The sequence below is a fragment of the Chiloscyllium plagiosum genome, chromosome 2 (assembly GCF_004010195.1).
Source record: "Chiloscyllium plagiosum isolate BGI_BamShark_2017 chromosome 2, ASM401019v2, whole genome shotgun sequence".
Taxonomy (NCBI): domain Eukaryota; kingdom Metazoa; phylum Chordata; class Chondrichthyes; order Orectolobiformes; family Hemiscylliidae; genus Chiloscyllium; species Chiloscyllium plagiosum.
Genome location: NC_057711.1, coordinates 880592 through 900764, shown reverse-complemented (window position 1 = coordinate 900764; position 20173 = coordinate 880592). Strand labels below are relative to the sequence as shown.

At 42.9% G+C, this 20173-nt stretch overlaps 1 protein-coding gene across 4 annotated transcripts in view; it reads right to left on the bottom strand.

The window, feature by feature from the left end:
- The window catches only part of LOC122556264 (nipped-B-like protein), a 536293-nt gene that overhangs the window by 65390 nt on the left and 450730 nt on the right, over positions 1 to 20173 (bottom strand). For all 4 annotated transcript variants that reach the window (XM_043702895.1, XM_043702901.1, XM_043702914.1 and 1 more), the window contains 2 exons: positions 13413 to 13503; positions 8520 to 8693 (listed from right to left, as the gene is read on the bottom strand). In XM_043702895.1, coding sequence (XP_043558830.1) covers positions 8520 to 8693; positions 13413 to 13503 — 265 coding nt within the window. The remainder of the gene's footprint in view (positions 1 to 8519; positions 8694 to 13412; positions 13504 to 20173) is intronic.

The following is a 20173-nucleotide window of genomic DNA, read 5'->3' as shown; positions in this document are numbered from 1 at the left end:
CATTTTTCATTATGCCTCGGTACATGTGACAATAAATTAAATTCAATTCACTTAATGTTCCTCTGCAAAGTTTCCTGCACACTTTGCTCTGCCACTCACCTTAGTGTCATCTGCAAACTTTGACACACTCCATGTGGTCCCCAACTCCAAATCATCTGTGTAAATTGTGAATAATTGCAATCCCAACACTGATCCCTGAGGCACACCACTAGTTACTGATTGCCACCCAGACAATCCCCACTCTTTGCTTCCTGTTAACCAATCCTGTATCCAAGCTAATACATTGCCCATAGCACCGTGCATCTTTACTTTATGCGGCAGCCTCTTGTGCAGCACCCTGTCAAAGATCTTTTGGAAATCTAGATACACCACATCCACTGGGTCCCCATTGTCCACCTGCTCATAATGTCTTCATAGAATTCCAAAAGATTAGTTAAGTATGACCTGCCCTTCATGAACTCATGCCGCATCTGCCCAACGGGACAATTTCTATTGAGAAATAACACCTTGCTATTTCTTCCTTGATAACAGACTCAAGCACCTTCCCCACTACAGAAGTTAAACTAACCGGTCTATAATTGCCCATCTTTTGTCCACTGCCCTTTTTAAACAGAGGTATCACATTTGCTGTTTTCCAATCTACTGAAACTGCCCCAGAGTCCAGCAAATTTTGGAAAATTACCACAAGTACACTTGCTATTTCTTCCGTCATCTCTTTTAGTACCCTGGGATGTATTCCATCAGATTCAGGAGACTTGTCTGGCCTCAGTTCCATTATCTTGCCAAACACTACCTCTTCCATGATAAATGATTGTTTCCAGGTCCTCAGCAACCTTCATCGCTTTGTCAATTACTGGCAAGTTATTCGTATCCTCCATTGTGAAGACAGATACAAAATCAGCATGGAGGCCCAGTAAAGATGTTACCTAGCAGGGTGACGAAACATCTGGAAATGAACCTTCCTGCTCAGCGAGCAAACCTACATCCAGAACCTCACAGAGCTACAAATCTTAAAATTCGCTAGAAGCTTACAGAATTGAGAGGCCTGGATGGAGTGAACATGGAGGTGGTGTTTCCATTTTCGAAACACTAGGACCCCAGGGCATAACCTCAGGGTGAAGGGACAACCCTTTAGAACTGAGATGAGAAAGGATTTCTTTAGCCAGAGGGTGGGGAATCTGTGGAACTCATTGCCGCAGAGGGCTGTGGAGGCCAAGCCAATGAGTATATTTAGCATAAAACATAGAAGAGTACAGCACAGTACAGGCTCTTCGGCCCTCGATGTAGTGCTGACCTTTTATCCTACTCTAAGATCAAACTAACCCTTTATTTTATTATCATTCATGTGCCTATCCAGGAGTTACTTAATTATCCCTAATGTATCTGACTCTACTCCCACTGCTGGCAGCGCATTCCACACACCTACCACTCTCTGTGTAAAGAATCTACCCCGGACATCTCCACTAAAACATCCTCCAATTACCTTAAAATTATGTCCCCTCATGATAGCCAGAGACTTTTTCTCAGGCCATTTCTGCCCTGGGAAAAAGTCTCTGGCTATCTACTCTATGTTTCTCATCTTCATGTATACCTTCATCAAGTCATCTCTCATTCTTCTTTGCTCCAATGAGAAAAGCCCTTGCTCCCTCAATCTTTCTTCATAAGACATATCTTTCGGTCCAGGAAGCATTTTGGTAAATCTCCTCTGCACCCTCTCTGAAAGTTTCAACATCTTCTGAAAGTGAGGCATCCAGACTGGACACAGTATTCCCAAGTGTGGTCTAATCAGGACCCTACAGAGCTTCAGCATAACCTCGTGGCTCTTAAACTCAATTCCCTTGCTAATGAAAGCCAATATACCATACACCTTCCTAACAACCCTATCAACTTGGGTAGCAACCTTGAGGAATCTATGGACGTGGACCTCAAGAACCCTCTGTTCCTCCACACTGCCAAGAATCCTGTCTTTAACCCTGTCATCTGCATTCAAATTCGACCTTCCAAAATGAATCACTTCACTCTTTTCCAGGTTGAATTCCACGTGCCACTTCTTAGCCCAGCTCTACATCCTGTCAATGTCCCGTTGCAACCTTAAACAGCCCTCCATACTAACCACAACTCCACCAACCTATGAGTCCATCAGCAAACTTACTAACCCACCCTTCCACTTCCTTATCCAAGTCATTTATAAAAATCACAAAAAACAGAGGTCCCAGCACAGAACCCTGTGGAACATCACCGGTCACCAAATCTAGGCTGAACACTTTCATCTACTACCACTTTCTGTCTTCTATGGGCCAGCCAATTCTGTAACCAGATAGCCAAATGTCCCTGTACCTCATGCCCCCTTATTTTCTTAATGAACCTACCTTATCAAACACCTTGCTAAAATCCATGTACACTACATCCACTGCTCTACCTTCAATGTGTTTTGTCACATCCTCAAAGAATTTAACAAGGCTTGTGAGGCATGACCTGCCCCTCACAAAGACATGCTATCGCTAATCAAATGATGCTTTTAGAATTAATGATAAATCCTATCTCTCAGAATCCTCTCCAATAATTTGCCCATCACAGATGTAAGATGACTGGTCTGTAATTCCAAGGGTTATCCCTTTCCCTTTCTTGAACAAGGAAATAACATTTGCCACCCTCCAATCACTTGGTACTACTCCAGTAGACAGTCAAAACACAAAGGTTATTTCCAAAGGCTCAGCAATCTCTTCCTTCGCTTCTCATAGTAACTTTGGGTATATCCTGTCTGGCCCAGGGGCTTAAGTAACCTCACGTTTTTCAAAATTCCCAGCAGATTCACCACCTTAACATCAACCTGTTTGAGTATATCAGAGCTGAAAATGTGTTGCTGGAAAAGCGCAGCAGGTCAGGCAGCATCCAAGGAACAGGAGAATCGACGTTTCGGGCATAAGTCCTTCTTTAGGAATGAGGAAAGTGTGTCCAGCAAGCTAAGATAAAAGGTAGGGAGGAGGGGCGTTGGAATTGCGATAGGTGGAGGGAGGTCAAGGTGAGGGTGATAGGCTGGAGTGGGGTGGGGGCGGAGACGTCAGGAAGAAGATTGCAGGTTAGGAAGGCAGTGCTGAGTTCGAGGGATTTGACTGAGACAAGGTGGGGGGAGGGGAAATGAGGAAACTGGAGAAATCTGAGTTCATCCCTTGTGGTTGGAGCCTGTTCGAGTATATCAGTCTGTTTCACATTGTCCTCACACATGACAAGGTCCCTCTCTCTAGTGAAAGCATGCCGTATGCCTTCTTGACCACTCTACTGACCTGCATTGCCACCTTCAGGGAACAATGGACCTGAACACACAGATCTCTCTGCACATCAATTTTTCCCATGACTTTTCCATTTACTGTATAGTTTGGTCTGGAATTGCATTTCCCAAAATGCATCATCTCACATTTGCCCGGATTGAACTCCATCTGCCATTTCTCTGCCCAACTCTCCAATCTATCCATATTCTGCTGTATTCTCTGACAGTCCCCTTCACTATCAGCAACTCCAATCTTAATGTCATCTGCAAACTTGCTAATGAGGCAACCTAAACCTCCTCCAAATCATTTATGCATATCACAAACGACAGTAGTCCCATCACGGACCCCTGTTCCGTGTTTTCAAAGCTGTTAATATCAATTTCTTTAGGGCCTTTTCCTGTTGCTTGTTATTACAGAATACAGCTCTTTGACACTATAAACCATAAAAGACCTTACAACAAGTGACAAAGGTGTAAATATTTACCTGACCTTACCAATCAGCTCTCTCCCTTGGAAACTCTACTCCTGCAGTTGGTGAGACTACTCTGGTTTTGTGGTAATGTTACTCTGCTTATTCCCAACAAGCAGGAGACCCTTCCCCCAGATTGCCTCACCATGACCCCAACTGTGAGGGCACCCTTCCCAGACTGCTTCACTATGATACTGACTGCGCACACACTGATCCCAGACTACTTCACTTTGACACCAACTGGTGTTTCTACCAACAGCGACCACAGCTGTAAGGCTTTTGCCCAGATGATATTAGATCCTGACATGCGTGATACGTCATCACGGACTATGCAAAAGTTTTACTTCACTGATTCAGGGAATGCACCTGGGCTTTGCTGGCTGGTCTATCGCTTGAGTAGATGTTGGCGAGCTGCTCAGGTAGAACAACTCAGGTAGTGGAGTTGATCAAAATCTTGTTTAGCTCCAGTCTGGATATAAAAGATATCGTTTTCAGATCCTTGAATCAAGTCATATTGTCATTCAGGAGTCAAATGGCAGCCAATGTACTGAAGGATGAATCATTCGGTTTCATGATTTAGAGAATAAGATGTCTTGGCTAGATGACAAGGATCTACTCTAGAATTTTGGTCCTGGATCTGTCTAGTATACCTGCTGGGTTAAAAGTCATCGGGATTTCTGGGAGAAATTCCTCAGTGACAGGACAAAATAGCTCAATGACATGTAGGTCAAGTTTTTTTTAAACACACAATGAACAAAAAGGAGATTTTCAATAGTTTCTACAATTGGATTTATCCCTCTTCTTGTCGATGGTCATGATAGCGAAATCTGTTGGGATGTTCTCTTAGCCCCAAAGATGATCAGTGGCGCTGGGAGCTGAGGGCAGGTGGAATGATATATCTCAGCAGACATACCAACTGGCTTGGAGGCTTGTCCGCTGAATGGCCCTTTTAACCTCAGCAATGGTAGGTGGATCATGTAAAGAATCTTTCTCTGGGTGTTGTGGGATGGATTAAAAGTAGAAGTTGGTGGCACTTGTCTACTAATCCAGAGGCTCAGGCTCATGCAGTGTGAAATGGGCAAAAATACCACACGGCAATTAGTGGAATTTAAGCTCAAGTGAATCATTTGGGAGTATAGAATGATGATAGAGCAGGTGATATTGTCTACATTGACTTTACTATAGTACTTGAACAGATCCCTCATGGTAGGCTGATCCAGAAGATTAAGTCACATAGGATCCATGGTGAGTTGGTAAGCTGGATACAAAATTGGCTTGGTCATAGAAGACAGGGGGTAGTTGTAGAGGGGTGTTTTTCTAGGAGAAAGTGAGGACTGCAGATGCTGGAGATCAGAGCTGAAAATGTGTTGCTGGAAAAGCACAGCAGGTCAGGCATCATCCAAGGAGGAGGAGAATCGCATTTCGGGCATGAGCCCTTCTTCAGGTATTTTTCTGACAAAGTTTGTGATCAGTGGTGTTCCACAAGGATAAGTGCCGGGACATCTTGTTTGTAACATACATGTAAAAAATAAAAAACAATTTGGATGAAATTTCAGTGGCTGGAATAGTAAGTTTGCAGACAACACAAATTGGTGAAGGTGTGGATTTTGAGGAAGTTTGTCAAAGGATAGATTAATTGGAAATTTGGGCAGAGAAATGGCAGATGGAGATTAATTCAGACAAGTGGGAGGAGATTCATGTTTGGAGATCAATTGCAGGAGGAAACTGTACAGTAAATGGTAGGAACCTTAGTAACACTGATATAGAGGGATCTTGGGGTGGAAAAAACTGAGTGAAAAGGTGGTAAAGAAGGTGCATGACAATGTTTGCCATTAACAGTCAGGGCATTGAGTACAAGAGTTAGCAAATCATGTTGCAGCTGCGCAAAACTTTAATTAGGCCTCATTTCTGGTCACCATTCTATAGGAAGGACGTGGAGGCCTTGTAGAGTCTGCAAAAGAGGTTTACGAGGATGTTGCCTGAATTGGAGTGTAATAGCTATAAAGGAGAGATTAGACAACAAAGTTATGAGAATTATGGATAGGGTGGATCGTTGGAGCTATTTGTCCAGGGTGGGAAATGTCAGTACCAGAGTGGGCATAGATTTAGACGAGAGAAGAAAAGTTTAAAGGAGATGTGCGAAGCAAGTCTTTTTTTTTTAAAAAGACAGATGGTGGTGAGTGCCATTGCCAAGAGAGGTGATAGAAGCAGAAGGGCTAGCAATATTTAAGAGACATTTAGACAGGTATGTGAATAAACAGTGATTAGAGGGATATGGACCATGTGCATGCAGATGGGATTAGTTTAGAATGGCATCATGGTAGTCACAGACATGGCAGATTGAAGGACCCGTTCCTATCCCTGTCCTGTAGTGTGCTGTGTTCTAAGATAAATTTTCATTCTGGCCTCAGATGAGGAGAATTTTATTTCAGACTCAGAAGGTTGTGAAATTTAGGAATTCTCTATCACAAAGGGCTCTAGACAGTTTGTGTTTGAGTATGTTTAAGATAGAGATTGATAGATTTCCAATTAGCACTGGTGCACAAGGATATGAGTGTTGGTGAGTAAAAGACATTAAGTAATTCATCAGCATAATCCATACTGGCAGGCAGGCTTGATAAGCTGAATAGCCTAATTCTATTCCTATGCTCTTAGCTCCTCCAACAAACTGGATGCTCCGTTCTGGAAGAGGTTGAAGCGCTCCTTCTGATGCTGAAGGATGACATAATTTCCCTTGAGGAGCCAAAACCATTCTGAGATTGGAGAGGATTTTGTCCAGTTGAGGCAGTTCATTGATTGCTTCGGGTGTCTGGAAGAATTTGTTCACATCGTACTCGTACTGATCAATGTAAGCCTAAATCTCATTAGTCTTCTTCACTCACCAATTGTTCTTCATGTCACAAAGGCATCTTTGGACCTCAGCCTTCAGATTGTGGTGTATTGTCATCATTTGTCGGTTATGGGGCTGCTTTGCAAGGTAAAGCAGCAACTCACTTTCACTTGGAGACTGCAGATCTGGATTTTAAAACATCAAGCCAGTCATGGAACAAGCTCAATAGTTTGCACACAGGAGTCCAAGATGATGAACTTGACTTGCTCACTTATGCTTGGATAGTGAAAGTAACAGTGGTGCGAACTTGCATTGGACTCTTCCCACTAACTGAATCTTCACAGCAGCAAATTTCAAATGGCTCCAGGCACACCAACAGTCTTCTATCACCACACTTTCTCCTGTCACTAAGATAATTTTGGATCCAACTTGCTAAGTTACCCTGGATACAATGAGCTTTTACCTTCTTTATCAGTCTATCATGTGAGACCTTGTCAAAGATCTTGCTGAAATCCATTTGAACACCAACTACCTGACCTTCATTTACATGCTTGGTCATCTCAAAACATTCCAACAGAGAGACGGATAGGCTGCAAGTTAGACACAGACCCATGAGAAATAAATATGGAGTAACCAAAAAATGAAGTATTTCTTGGATGACTAAGTGTATTGATGAGAAAATAAAGAAGAAAGAGGAGACATTTGATGCATTCATGAATAATGATAGCAATAAAAATTGGTAAATCTATCTCAAATGCAGTAGAGGGGCTAAGACTGGAATAAGGAAGGCATGAGGTAAGGATGGCAGGCTGTGCTAAAAAACAAATAATATAGTGTCATTCAAACTAAAAGATTAATGGGGCTAGTGTGTGGAACAATCAGAGTAAGCTAGTCACTAAAGCAAAGGATATGGCAGAGATACTAAATGAATATTTTGTTTCAGTCTTTACCAAATAAGAAGATGGTGATAATGACCTAATTGAAAATGTGTATGTTGAAATACTGAGTAGTATAGCGACAGATAAAGAAGAGATGTTAAAAAGGCTGGCTGCAGTTCAGGTTGAGAAGAAGGAAGCTGCTAGGCTGGATAGGATGAATCCTAGATTGTTGAGTGAATTAAGGGAGCAAATTGTAGAGCCATTGACAAGAAATTTTCCAGGCCTTTCTGAACACAGTCTTGGGAAACTGGAGGATTGTAAATGTGACACTTTTTAAAGAAAGGGAGCAAAGTAAACTAAAGATCTGTCAGCTTGACATTAACATAATCTTAAACAAATTAAACGAGGAACAATGTTTCAGTGAAACACAAACTAAGTCAATATGATCCCACCTTGGAGCAGTGGTGAATATTTCCAGCTATACTATTTTGTTGCTGGTTTCTCAGCCTACTGCCAACTTATGCCTATGTTGCCTGAGTGCAACTAAACCATTCAAAGCAGTCTAACGTAATGGTGCGCTGATATTCATGACAATGGAAAGCAAAAGCTTAATTGGATGTGACCTTGATCCTGATTAATCTTAGACACATTTTATTCCTGCACTCAGTTACAAGCTCCACTGGACATCCAAATACCACAACTGTCAACTTGACCAATTTCTGTACTGCCCCAAAGTTGAAGGAACATCTGACAATTTTGTAGACAGTTTCTTTGGGTTAATGATGTGTATACACTCAACACTGAAGGATATAATCTGGTTGGCCAAACAGTAAATACAGACTGCATACACATTACCCTCAAGAATTACTCACTATCCTGACTACTGCCACTTCCTCACTGCAATCATGTTAAACTCCTGGAATAGACTACTCACAACAGTATGGCTGCACTTACATCAACTAGATTGCACCAATTCAAGGCAGTAGTTCACTGACAGCCTAAAGGGCAATAGGTTTGGGTTCAGGTTAGGGTTAGGCAACCCCATTAATGCATTAAAATACAGCACCACTCACAATCTTTATCAGCTTGTTGCATCCGACAGTCTTCCTCCTGTAGGTATGTCTGAAGATTCTTCAGTACCTGGATTTTCAGGCCAATTGAGGCTTCTTTGTCTCGAAGAATATTGTTGTACAAATTCTTTACTTCTTGTTCAAACATCAGATCTGGATGCTGTATGAATACAAAACCTGTAAAAACAGTCACAGTTTGCATTCAATTCTCTTGATAGGTTATTCCAATATTGGATCCTGGTATCACCTTCCCCATCAGTAAACATGAGCTGTTGACCACAATAGACTGTAATAAAGCCAGAGGGCTTGGAGCACTCCTCGCAATAAACCATCATGGAGGAGCTGTTAATGTGCAACATAACCTGCTCATGCTATAGACAATATGACAATGATGATAGATGACAATAGCCCAGGATAGTACAGCAAGCATAGCCAAACATAAATTAAAATAAACACAGAAAATACTGCAACTAAAAAGGTGGGGAGAGAGGCACTGTCACAACTGTAATTATATTCCTGCACATATATACATTTCATGTACATTTTCCTACAACGTGGCACCCAGGAGCCACAAAACCTTCAAACTTGATTCACTACAGCCAAATGAAATCTGACAGATTGATGATTCTCAGCATCAATCACCGAAGAGATATTTAGAATTGGATCTGTGTGAAACAATGACTGCTTTTAAAAGTGTGAGAATTCAAAGCTTGAGAATGCAGGAGACTAGAAGGACACCAGAGGTTTTTCCAGCATAGCTAACTTCGCTCTATGCAACAAGCTTCATCAAAGTTAACACAGCAGCCATTGTGCTTTGGTTGGAAGACTCCATGGATAACTCTGATAGACCATATCAGAAAAAGAGAGTTCTTAGCTAAAGGGAGCAAAGGGATAAAGGCTTTCAACCATTGTTCTATTGGAACAATCCAGGCAATCTGCAAGTGCCTGCTCTGCCATTCAATAAAATCATGACTGATTGAATTGTAATCACATATCCACATTCCCACCTTTCACATCCTTGCTCAACAAGAATGTCTCTGCCTGAAAGATATTTGAAAAACTCTGCTTCCATCACCTTTTCATGAAGGAAGTTCAACTATGCAACAGGAAAAGCTTCTTCTCATTTCTACCTTAAATGGACAATCCCTTCTTTATAAAAGTGACCTCTCTTTCCAAATTATCCCACACGAGGAAACACTCTCCCCACATCTGCTCTGTCAGAATCTTGAACGCTCCATTCAAGTCACTTATTACTCTTCTAAACTGCAGCTGAAACATGCTTAGCCGCTTACAAGTCAACCATTCATTCCTGGCATTGGTCTGGTTAACTTCCTTTGAACTGTTTTCAGTGCTCCAGTATAACTGAAGTAGAATCTTTCCAATTTCGTATGCAATTCCCCATATAATAATCATTAAGTCTATCAGCTTTCCTAATCACTTGCTATATCTACATAATAATCTTGTGATTTAAAATCTAACCCTAACAGTTTAATTTATTTACAAGTAAATTATACTGAAGCAGAATACAACAGATTAGTCATTCAATATTTGACTTTCAAGACAACTAAAACTGAAATCTTCGACGTTGTTCCTCCTCCCAAGAGCTTTGGGCTAGATGTGAAATGCTTCTTGAGTGAAAGCTCCAGTCAACCCAGATGAACTTAGGGCTTGGATTAGTCCTGAGAGTATGACGTTATTGCTATTTCTGAGACTTGGTTGAGCGAAGGGCATGATTGGCAACTAAATATCCCAGGATATCAATGCTTCAGGCGGAATAGAGAGGGAAGTAAAAGGAGTGGAGGAGTTGCTTCCCAGGTAGAGAGGATATCATAGTTGTGCTGAAGGAGGGCACTATGGAGGACTCAAGCAGTGAGGCAATGAGGGCAGAGCTCAGAAATAGGAAAGGTGGGGTATCAATATTGGGGCTATACTACAGGCCTCCCAACAGCGAGCATGACACAGAGGTACAAATATATAAACAGATTATTGAAAGATGTAGGAGCAACAGGATGGTGGTGATAGGACTGGGATACATCGAGAGGAACATGATGGATGTTGAGGTTAGGGATAGATGTTTGATTACTCTAGGGCAAGTCGGCATAAGGGAAGAGGAAGTGTTGGGTATTCTAAAAGGCATTAAGGTTGACAAGTCCCCAGGTCTGGATGGGATCTATCCCAAGTTACTGAGGGAAGCGAGAGACAAAATATTTGGGGCCTTAGCAGATATCTTTGCAGCATCCTTGAACACAGGCGAGGTCCTGGAGGACTGAAGAGCTGCTAAAGTTGTCTCCTTGTTTAAGACATAGTATACTCCAGGTAATTACAGACCAGTGAACCTGACGTCAGTGGTAGGGAAACTGCTAGAGAAAATACTGAAGGATAGAATCTATTCCCATTTGGAAGAGAATCGGCTTATCAGTGATAGGCAACATCATTTTGTTCAGGCAAGGTCATGTCTTACCAACTTAATAGAATTCTTTGAAGAAGTGACGAAGTTGATTGATGAGGGAAGTGCTGTAGAAGTTGTCCATCTGAGACATGGCCAAGCTTCCTAACGGCCTGTTCCCCTTAATCAAAGGTCAAACATTTCTCACAATTGGCTTGATGAGTCACATGGACTTCAGTAAGGCGCTTGATAAGGTTTCCCATGGTAGGCTGATGGAGAAAGTAAAGTTGCATGGGGTCCAGGGTGTACTAGCTTGATGAATATAGAACTGGCTGGGCAGCAGGAGACAGACTAGTAGTGGAAGAGTTATTCAAAATGGAGAACTGTGACCAGTGATGTTCCACAGGGATCTGTGCTGGTACCACTGTTGTTTGTGATATACCACAATGATTTGGAGGAGGCATAGGTGATCTAATTAGCAAGTTTGCAGATGACACTAAGATAGGTGCAGGAGCAGAAAGTGAAGGAGACTGTCAGAATACAGCAGAATATAGATAGATTCGAGAGTTGGGCAGAGAAACAGCAGATGGAGTTTAATCCTGACAAATGCAAGGTGCTGCATTTTGGAAGATCCAGTTCACGAGTGACCTATTACAGTAAATGGAAAAGTCCAGGGGAAAATTGACATACAGAGAGATAGGAGTGTTCATATCCATTGTTCCCTGAAGGTGGCAACGCAAGTCAGTAGAGTGGTCAAAAAGGCATACGGCATGTTTTCCTTTATCAGATGGGGTATTGAGTACAAGAGTTGGCAGGTCATGCTACAGCTGTTTCAAAGTTTGGTTTGGCCACAATTGGAATACTGTGTACAGTTCTGGTCATCGCATTATCAAAAGGATGTGGATGCTTTGGAGAGGATGTAGAGGTGATTCACCAGGACGGTACCTGATATGGAGGGCGCTATCTATGAAGAGCGGTTGAGTAGATTAAGATTATTTTCATTAGGAAGACAGAGGTTGAGGGGGGACCTGATTGAGGTCTACAAAATCATGAGGTGTATAGATAGAGTGGATAGCAAGAAGCTTTATCTCCAGAGTACAGGACTCACTTACCTTATTAGGGTCATGGGTTCAAAGTGAGAGGGGAAATGTTTAAGGGAGATATGTATGGAAAGTTCTGTACGCTTGGTGGGGGCTTGGAACACATTGCCAGCAGAGGTGGTAGAGACGGGCACCATTGCATTATTTAAGATGTATCTAGACAGATACATGAATGGGCAGGGAGCAGAGGAATACAGATCCTTAGATAATAGGTGATAGGTTTAGGTAGAGGATCTGGATCGGCATTGGCTTGGAGGGTTGAAGGGCATGTTCCGCTGTTGTAATTTTCCTTGTCCTTTGTTCTAACCCCAATTAGCTACTGCCTGTGTAAAATCACAGATGCCATATAAAACATGGCTGTCCATCAAAAGGTTTTGTTTTCACTTAAAACTCAAGCTGGTCCATTTGGAGATCAGCCGCCTTACTATGAACAGGCTTTTAAAATACTATCCATGGTTTCAGCCATTAAGAGAGTCATTCCATTGACTTCACTATCTAAAGAGGGATATAGAGGATACTAAAAATGAGAAAAACCATCAAGTAAAGACTGAATGCATTTAATTTTAACTGCTGAATCATGAGTGTGGGTCACTGATGACCACCAAACAGCTAAAACACAAAGGTACCACACCTCAGATCTAATCTTTAATTTGCATTACTATCTGAAATTGTATAAAAGTAATAAAGGCAAAGTTGTCCATCTGAGACATGACCAAGCTTCCTAACGACCTGTTCCCCTTAATCAAAGGTCAAACATTTCTCACGATTGGCTTGATGAGCTTTCGCACAATTTTCATTCCAGAAATGTCATTCTCAAACTCTTGAATCGTTGACATTAACTCAAATTCTGAACACACAAGGCGGCCCACAGCCAGTCTATTCATCTACGTATCTGAGTGTGCTTCTAGCATATCCTAGTTTTAGCTTTTAAATTATTCGCTTCTAAGTGGGTGTCTCTAGCAAGGTCAGTATTGCTGCTCATCCTAAATTGCCCTTGAACTGAATGATTTGCTAAGCCATTTCAGAGGGTACATTTTAGTCAACCACATTGCTGTGGGTGAGGAGTCTAGCCCAGACTTTAGAATTCCTTCCTCGAAGAGCATTAGTGAACCAGACAGCATTTTTCCAAAATTCAATATCAGTGTCATGGTCACCATCATTGATAATAGTTTTATATATTTGAGATTTATTAATTGAATTCAAGTCGCATCAGCTGCGATGGATTTGAACCCATGTCCTGGAACTCTTGATTACCAGTTCAGTGACATTATCACAACCCTATCAAGTCTTTTTGTTTTTGTATTTTTGTCAATGAAACAGCACATTGCAAAATGAATGTCACATTGCACTGGAACACCTTTCAATCTTTTCACAATCTATTTTAGTACAGTGATGGTTTACAGCACTTACCCAACCCTATGATTGCTTTGGTCTGAACTTCCTCATCTTCATGTTTTGTGAAGTAGAGCAGAAGTTCCAGCACCTTCTCTTTGATAACCACCTAAATTTGAAGAGGACATGAAATTGAGCTTAGTAAGTACCAAAAAAAAACCAAGAACAAAATCCAATTCATAGAAATGCCAGAATAAGAGTAGCCAACAGCTTTTGAAATTGCTTTAAAAATAGTTACAACCTCATCATGCACGTGGAGTCATCGAGCCAGAGATGTACAGCATGGTCCAACTCGTCCATGCCGAACAGATATCCCAAATAAATCTAGTCCCACTTGCCAGCATTTGGCCTATATCCTCTAACCCCTTCCTATTCATAAACCCATCCAGATACCTTTTAAATGTGGTCTTTGTACCAGCCTCCACCACTTTCGCTGGCAGCTCATTCCATTCACGTACTACTTTTTGCCCCTTAGCTCCCTTTTATATAATTTTCGCCTCTCACCCTGAATCTATGCCCTCTAGTTCTGGACTCCCCCAAATCATAGAAAAGACCTTTATCTATTTACCCTATCCATGCCCCTCATGATTTTATAGCTCCCTATAAGGTCATCCCTCACCCTCCAACACTCCAGGGATACAGCCTCAGCCTATCCAGCCTCTCCCTATAGCTCAAACCCTCCAACGCCGGCAATATCCTTGTAAATGTTTTCTGAACCCTTTCAAGTTTCACAACATCCTTCCAGAATATTGCACACAATATTCCAAAAGTAGCCTAACCAACATCCTGTACAGCCACAACATGACTTCCCAACTCCTATACTCAATGCTCTGACCAATAAAGGAAAGCATAATAAACAGCTTTTCACAAAATGAGATTCCACTTTCAAGGTACTATGAACCTGTAATTTAAGGTGTCTTTGTTCAGCAATGCTCCCCAGGACCTTACCACCAAGTGTATAAATCCTGCCCCGATTTGCCTTTCCAATTTAAACTCCATCTGCCAGTCCTTGGCCCATTTGATCAAGATCTTCGCTGTCCAGTACACCTCCAATATTGGTGTTGTCTGCAAGCTTATTAACTATACCTATGTCCCCATCCAAATCATTTATATAAATGACAAAGCAGTGGACCCAGCACCGATCCTTGTGGCACTCCACTGGTCACAGGCGGCCAGTCTGAAAAGCAACCCTCCACCACCAACCTCTGTCTACCTTCAAGCCAGTTCTGAATCCAAATGGCTAGTTCTTCCTGTATTCCGTGTGATCTAACCTTGCTAACCAGTCTACCATGAGGAACCTTGTCGAATGTCTTACTGAAGTCGATATAGATCACGCCCAATGCTCTGCCCTCATCAATGCTCTTCATTACTGCGGTAAAAAAATCAATCAAGTTAGTGAGACATTATTTCCCACACACAAAGCCATGTTCACTAAATCTAATCAGTCCTTGCTTATCAAATACATGCAAGTCCTGTAACTCAGGATTGTCTGCAATAACTTCCCCACCGCTGATGTCAGTCTCACTGGTCTAGAGTTCCTTGGTTTTTCCTTACCACCTTTCCTAAACAGTGGCACCATGTTAGCCAATTTCCAGTCTTCCGGCACTTCCCCGGTGACTTTTGATAATCCAAATATTTTAGCAATAAGTTCAGCAAATACCTCCCTAGCTTTCCAGAGTTCTACAGTACACCTGATCAGGTTCTGGGGAATTTGTGTTTTTAGACATCCAACATCCCCTCCTCTGTAATAGTGACATTTTCCAAGGTGTCACCATCTATTTCCTCACATTCTGCATCAACCATGTCCTTTCCCACAGTAAATACTTATTTAGTATCTCCATCTTCTGCAGTTCCACACATAGGCTGCCATACTGATCTTTCAGGGGTCCTGTTCTCTCCCTAGTTATTGTTTTGCCCTTAATATATTAATAACATCCCTTTGGATTCTCCTTAAGCAATCTAATGTCCCCTTTTTGGCCTCCTGATATCCCTCTTAAGTATACTCCTACTACCTTTATTCTCTTCTAAAGATTCACTCGATCTATCCTATCTATACCTGACATACGACTCTTCCTTTTTCTTAACCAAAACCTCATTAAGCATTCCCTACAGCTACCAGCCTTGCCTTTCACCCTAACATGAATATACTGTCTCTGGACTCTCATTATTTCATTTCTGAAAGCTTCTCATTTTCCAGACGTCTCTTTACCTGCGAACATCTGCCCCAAACAACTTTTGAAAGTTCATGCCTAACCTCATCAAAATTGGCCTTCCTCCAATTTAGAACTTTAACTTTTACATCCAGTCTGTCCTTTTCCATCATTATTTTAAATCTAATAGAATTATGGTCACTGGCCCCAAAGTGCTCCCCCACTGACACCTCAGTCACCTGCCCTGCATTATCTCCCAAGAGTCGGTCAAGGTTTGCACCTTCTCTAGTAGGTACATCTACATACTGAATCAGAAAATTGTCTTGCACACACTTAAATTCCTCTCCATCTAAACCCTTAACAGCATGGCAGTCCCAGTCTATGTTTGGAAATTTAAAACCCCCTACCATTATCACCCTATTATTCTTACAGATAACAGCGATCTCCTTACAAATTTGTTTCTCAGTTTCCCGCTGACTATCGTGGCTTCTATAGTACAATCCCAATAAGGTGATCATCCCTTTCTTCTCTCAGTTCCATCGATAAAAATCTTCTCTGGACATATTCCCAGGAATATCCTAAGTACAGAAGAAATATTATCCCTTATCAAAAATGCCACTCATCCCCTCCCCTCTTGATGCCCCCCCCCCCCATCTCTCCCCTTCTGAGCATGCAGCGCTCCACTCTCTCCGCACCAACCCCCGTTTCACCATCAAACCCACTGACAAAGGCGAGGCAGTGGTAATCTGTATGTCACAGAGGCCAAATGCCAGCTCTCCAACACCACGTCCTACCTCTCCCTTGACCATAACCCCACCATGGCCCATCAGGCCAAATCACTCACACTGTCTGTGACCTCACTGCTTCCGGTGATCTCCTCTCCATTGCCTTCAACCTCATAGTTCCCCAACCATGCACTGCCTGGTTTTACCTGCTCCACAAGCCCAACTACTCTGGCCGACCCATCGTCGCTGCATGCTTCTTCTGCTCCACCGAACCCATTTCTTCCTATTTTTACCCCATCCCCTCCCCCTTGGTCCAGACCCTTCTCACCCATATCCGCGACATTAGCCACACCCTCCACCTCTTCAGTAACTTCTAGTTCCCTGGCTCCCCCCAGTGCTTTATCTTCACCATGGACACACAATGCTTATAGGCATCCATAGTCCACAAGGATGGCCTTCAGGCCCTCAGCTTCTTCCTCTCCAACAGACCCATACAGTTCCCCTCCACCAATACCCTCCTCTGCCTCGTCAAACTGGTCCTCACCCTCAGTAACTTTTTGTTTAACTCCTACCATTTCCTCCAAATCCAGAGGATGGTCGTTGGTACTTGGATGGGACTTAGCTATGCCCGCTTCTTTGTTAGCTACGTCGAACAGTCTCTCTTCAGTACCTACACACTGTGCCCCAACTTTTCCTCCGTTACATCAACGACTGCACCATTGCAGCATCCTGCACCCAGGCTGAACTGCAGCAGTTCAGCAACTTCGCCAATACCTTCCACCCTGCCCTCAAATTCATGGTCTATTTTGGACACCTCCCATCCCTTTCTTGACCTCTTCGTTTCCATCTCCAGCAACAGTCTACATACAGACATTTACTATAAACACACAGGCTCCCATAACTACATCACCTCGCACCCAGTATTCTGCAAGAACTCCATCCCATTTTCCCAATTCCACTGCCTCCGTTGCACCTGCTCAGATGAAGAGACATTCTGCTCCCAAGCAACCCGGATGTCCACCTATTTTAAATAATTTGCTTATCCGCCCCATCTAGACAGCCTTCCACCGCACACCTCCATTCCCCGCTCCACTGCTCTAAACATCACCCCCCCAATGCAATAAAGACAGGGTCCCCCTTGTCCTCACCTCCCACCCCACCAGTCTCTGCATCCAACTTATCGTCCTTAAACACTTCTGCCAACTCCAACTAGACCCCACCACCAAGAACATCCCCTCCCCACCCCTCTCTGCCTTCTGCAAGGACCGTTCCCTTTGCCAATACTTGGTTCACGCATGTCTCCCCGTCAATCTCCCCGATCCCCCAGTACCTTCCCCTGCAACTATAAAAGATGCAAAACCTGCCGGTACCCCATCCCCCTCACCTCCATCCAGGGCTCCAAACAGTCCTCCCAGGTGAGAGAGAGATTCACCTACCTCTCCTCCGACCTAGTTTACTGTATCCAGTGCACCTGATATGTTCTTCTCTACACTGGTGAGAACAAATGTAAACTGAGGGCACGTTTCGCTGAGCATCTCAGCCGGGCCTGCAGGGTCCGACCTGACCTCCCAGTCACCGCTCACTTCAATTCCCCTTCCCATTCCCTCTCTGACATGACCATCCTCTGCCTCCTCCGTTGCCATAGTGAATCAGACTGCAAATTGAAGGAACACCACCTTATCTTCCAACTGGACAGCCTATCACCTAGAAGACTCAACATCGACTTCTTCAATTTCAAATAACCTCCCGTCCCATCACTCAACTCCCTTTCCAGCATCCCCCCACCCCGGCCCCCTCCCTTCCATTCATCTAACCAACCCTTGCTTCCAGCTACCAAGCAGCTTCATTCCTCCCATTGACCAACCAGGTCATATGGTCTACCTGCGTTCACCTGTCACTACCTCACCACTCAGCCCCTCTCCCCACCTAAAAACCTCCTCCAAACCCCACTCTTATCAGCAGCTCCCCTTACAGTCCAGAAGAAGGGTTATACCCAAAATGTTGACTTCTCCATCTCCTAATGCTGCCTGTCTTGCTGTGTTCTTCCAGCTTCCTGCTTGCCTACCTTGGATTCCAGCATCTGTAGATTTTTTGTCTCTAACTAAGTTTGTATCACTGCAAAGTCTCTTCAAAGTGGTTAGGATGACATGTGGGATACTTACTTTTATTAGCCAAGACAGAGTTTAAGACCAGGGAACAATGCTGGAATTTATAATAATCCTACAATTCTTCGAACCAAATTAACTAGTTGAATTTCTCTGCTTTAGCTTCATCTGTCATGTATCTGCCCATTACATTTTCTTGAAAAATCAAAATTTGATTAGGCCACAGCCAAAGTATTGTGTGCATTTCTGGAATAAACATTACAGAAGGGATGTAACTGCAATTGGGAGGGTGCAGGGGAGATGTACCAGGATGTTGTCTGGGGCAGGGCGTTTCAGCTATGAAGAGAAATTGGTTAAGATTCAATGACCATGAGAATTAGCGAGAATGAGGATTTTCTTTCCTCTCTGAGGGTAACAGTGGTCTGGAACTCACTGCTTTGAAGGGTGGTAGAGGCAGAAACCCTCAGGACATTGATGAAGTATTTACATGTGTTGTGGGTCAAATGCTGGAAAATGGGATTAGAATAATTAGGTGGTTGTTTTGACTGGTGGGCCATAGGGCCTTTTTCTGTGCTGTCGACCTCAATAACTTTATGACAAGTGATGAAGTTGCATTTCAGGCTGGAGGAATGTACTGATTGGTCTTCTCTAGGGGTCAGTATAAAGACCACAGGTTTTTTTACGCTGAGTTGAGATTTGCCCATGACACAAAACTTAAATGTATTATAAACTGTAAGGATGATGCTGATATCCTTCAAGAACACATATGGAACAGATACATGGCAGATGAAGCTAAAGCAGAGAAGTTCACCTAGTTAATTTGATTATAATCTTATAATTCTTCTAACAAGGTCATAACACAGGAAGAGGTCCCTTGGCCCTTCATATCTGCAAGACTCTCTAAATGAGAAACAAAAATAGAGATTGCTGAAAAGCTGAGCAGGTCTGGCACGATCTGCAGAGATAAGTCTCAGAACTGGCTCACGAATGTCCTTTAGGGAAGGAAACTGCCATCTTTACCCGATCTAGCCCACATGTGACTTCAGACCCACAGCAATATGGTCAACTCTTAAATGACCTCTGGGCAATTAAGGACAGCCAATAAATGCTGCCTAGCTAGTGACACCTTCGACCCGTGAAAGAATGGAAAAGAAAACGCTGCCAGATCTGCTGAGCTTTTCCACCAATTTCTGCTTTGTTTCTAATTTCCAGCATTCGCAGTTCTTTTGGTTTTTAGTTTCTCTAAATGAGAAGTTAACTCATTATAACCAATAAAGGTGAGGAAAGTTCGCATTCTACAAGTAACAGTCTAAATCCTTCAATTGTGTTATAGCTAATTCAGGTTGAAGAATCATGTGTGAAAGCAGAATTGGCTGTAATACTCAACTCTACTTTCTTCTCCCCATAAGCCTCGATTCCTTTACTGATTAAAAATCTACTGGCCTGCTACACTTTATTACTATAAATTTCTTGCAATCAAAGAAACTACTGCCTGTGTCACAACTTAACACCAGGCTTCACTCACCAAATCCTGTGTTTACTGCTTATATTGGCTGCTGAAGGATTACATAGAACATAGAAGAATACAGCACAGTACAGGCCCTTCGGCCCTCGATGTTGCGCCGATCCAAGCCCATCTAACCTACACTAGCCCACTATCCTCCATATGCCTATCCAATGCCCACTTAAATGCCCATAATGAGGGAGAGTCCACCACTGCTACTGGCAGGGCATTCCATGATCTCACGACTCGCTGAGTAAAGAACCTACCCCTAACATCTGTCCTATACCTAACCCCC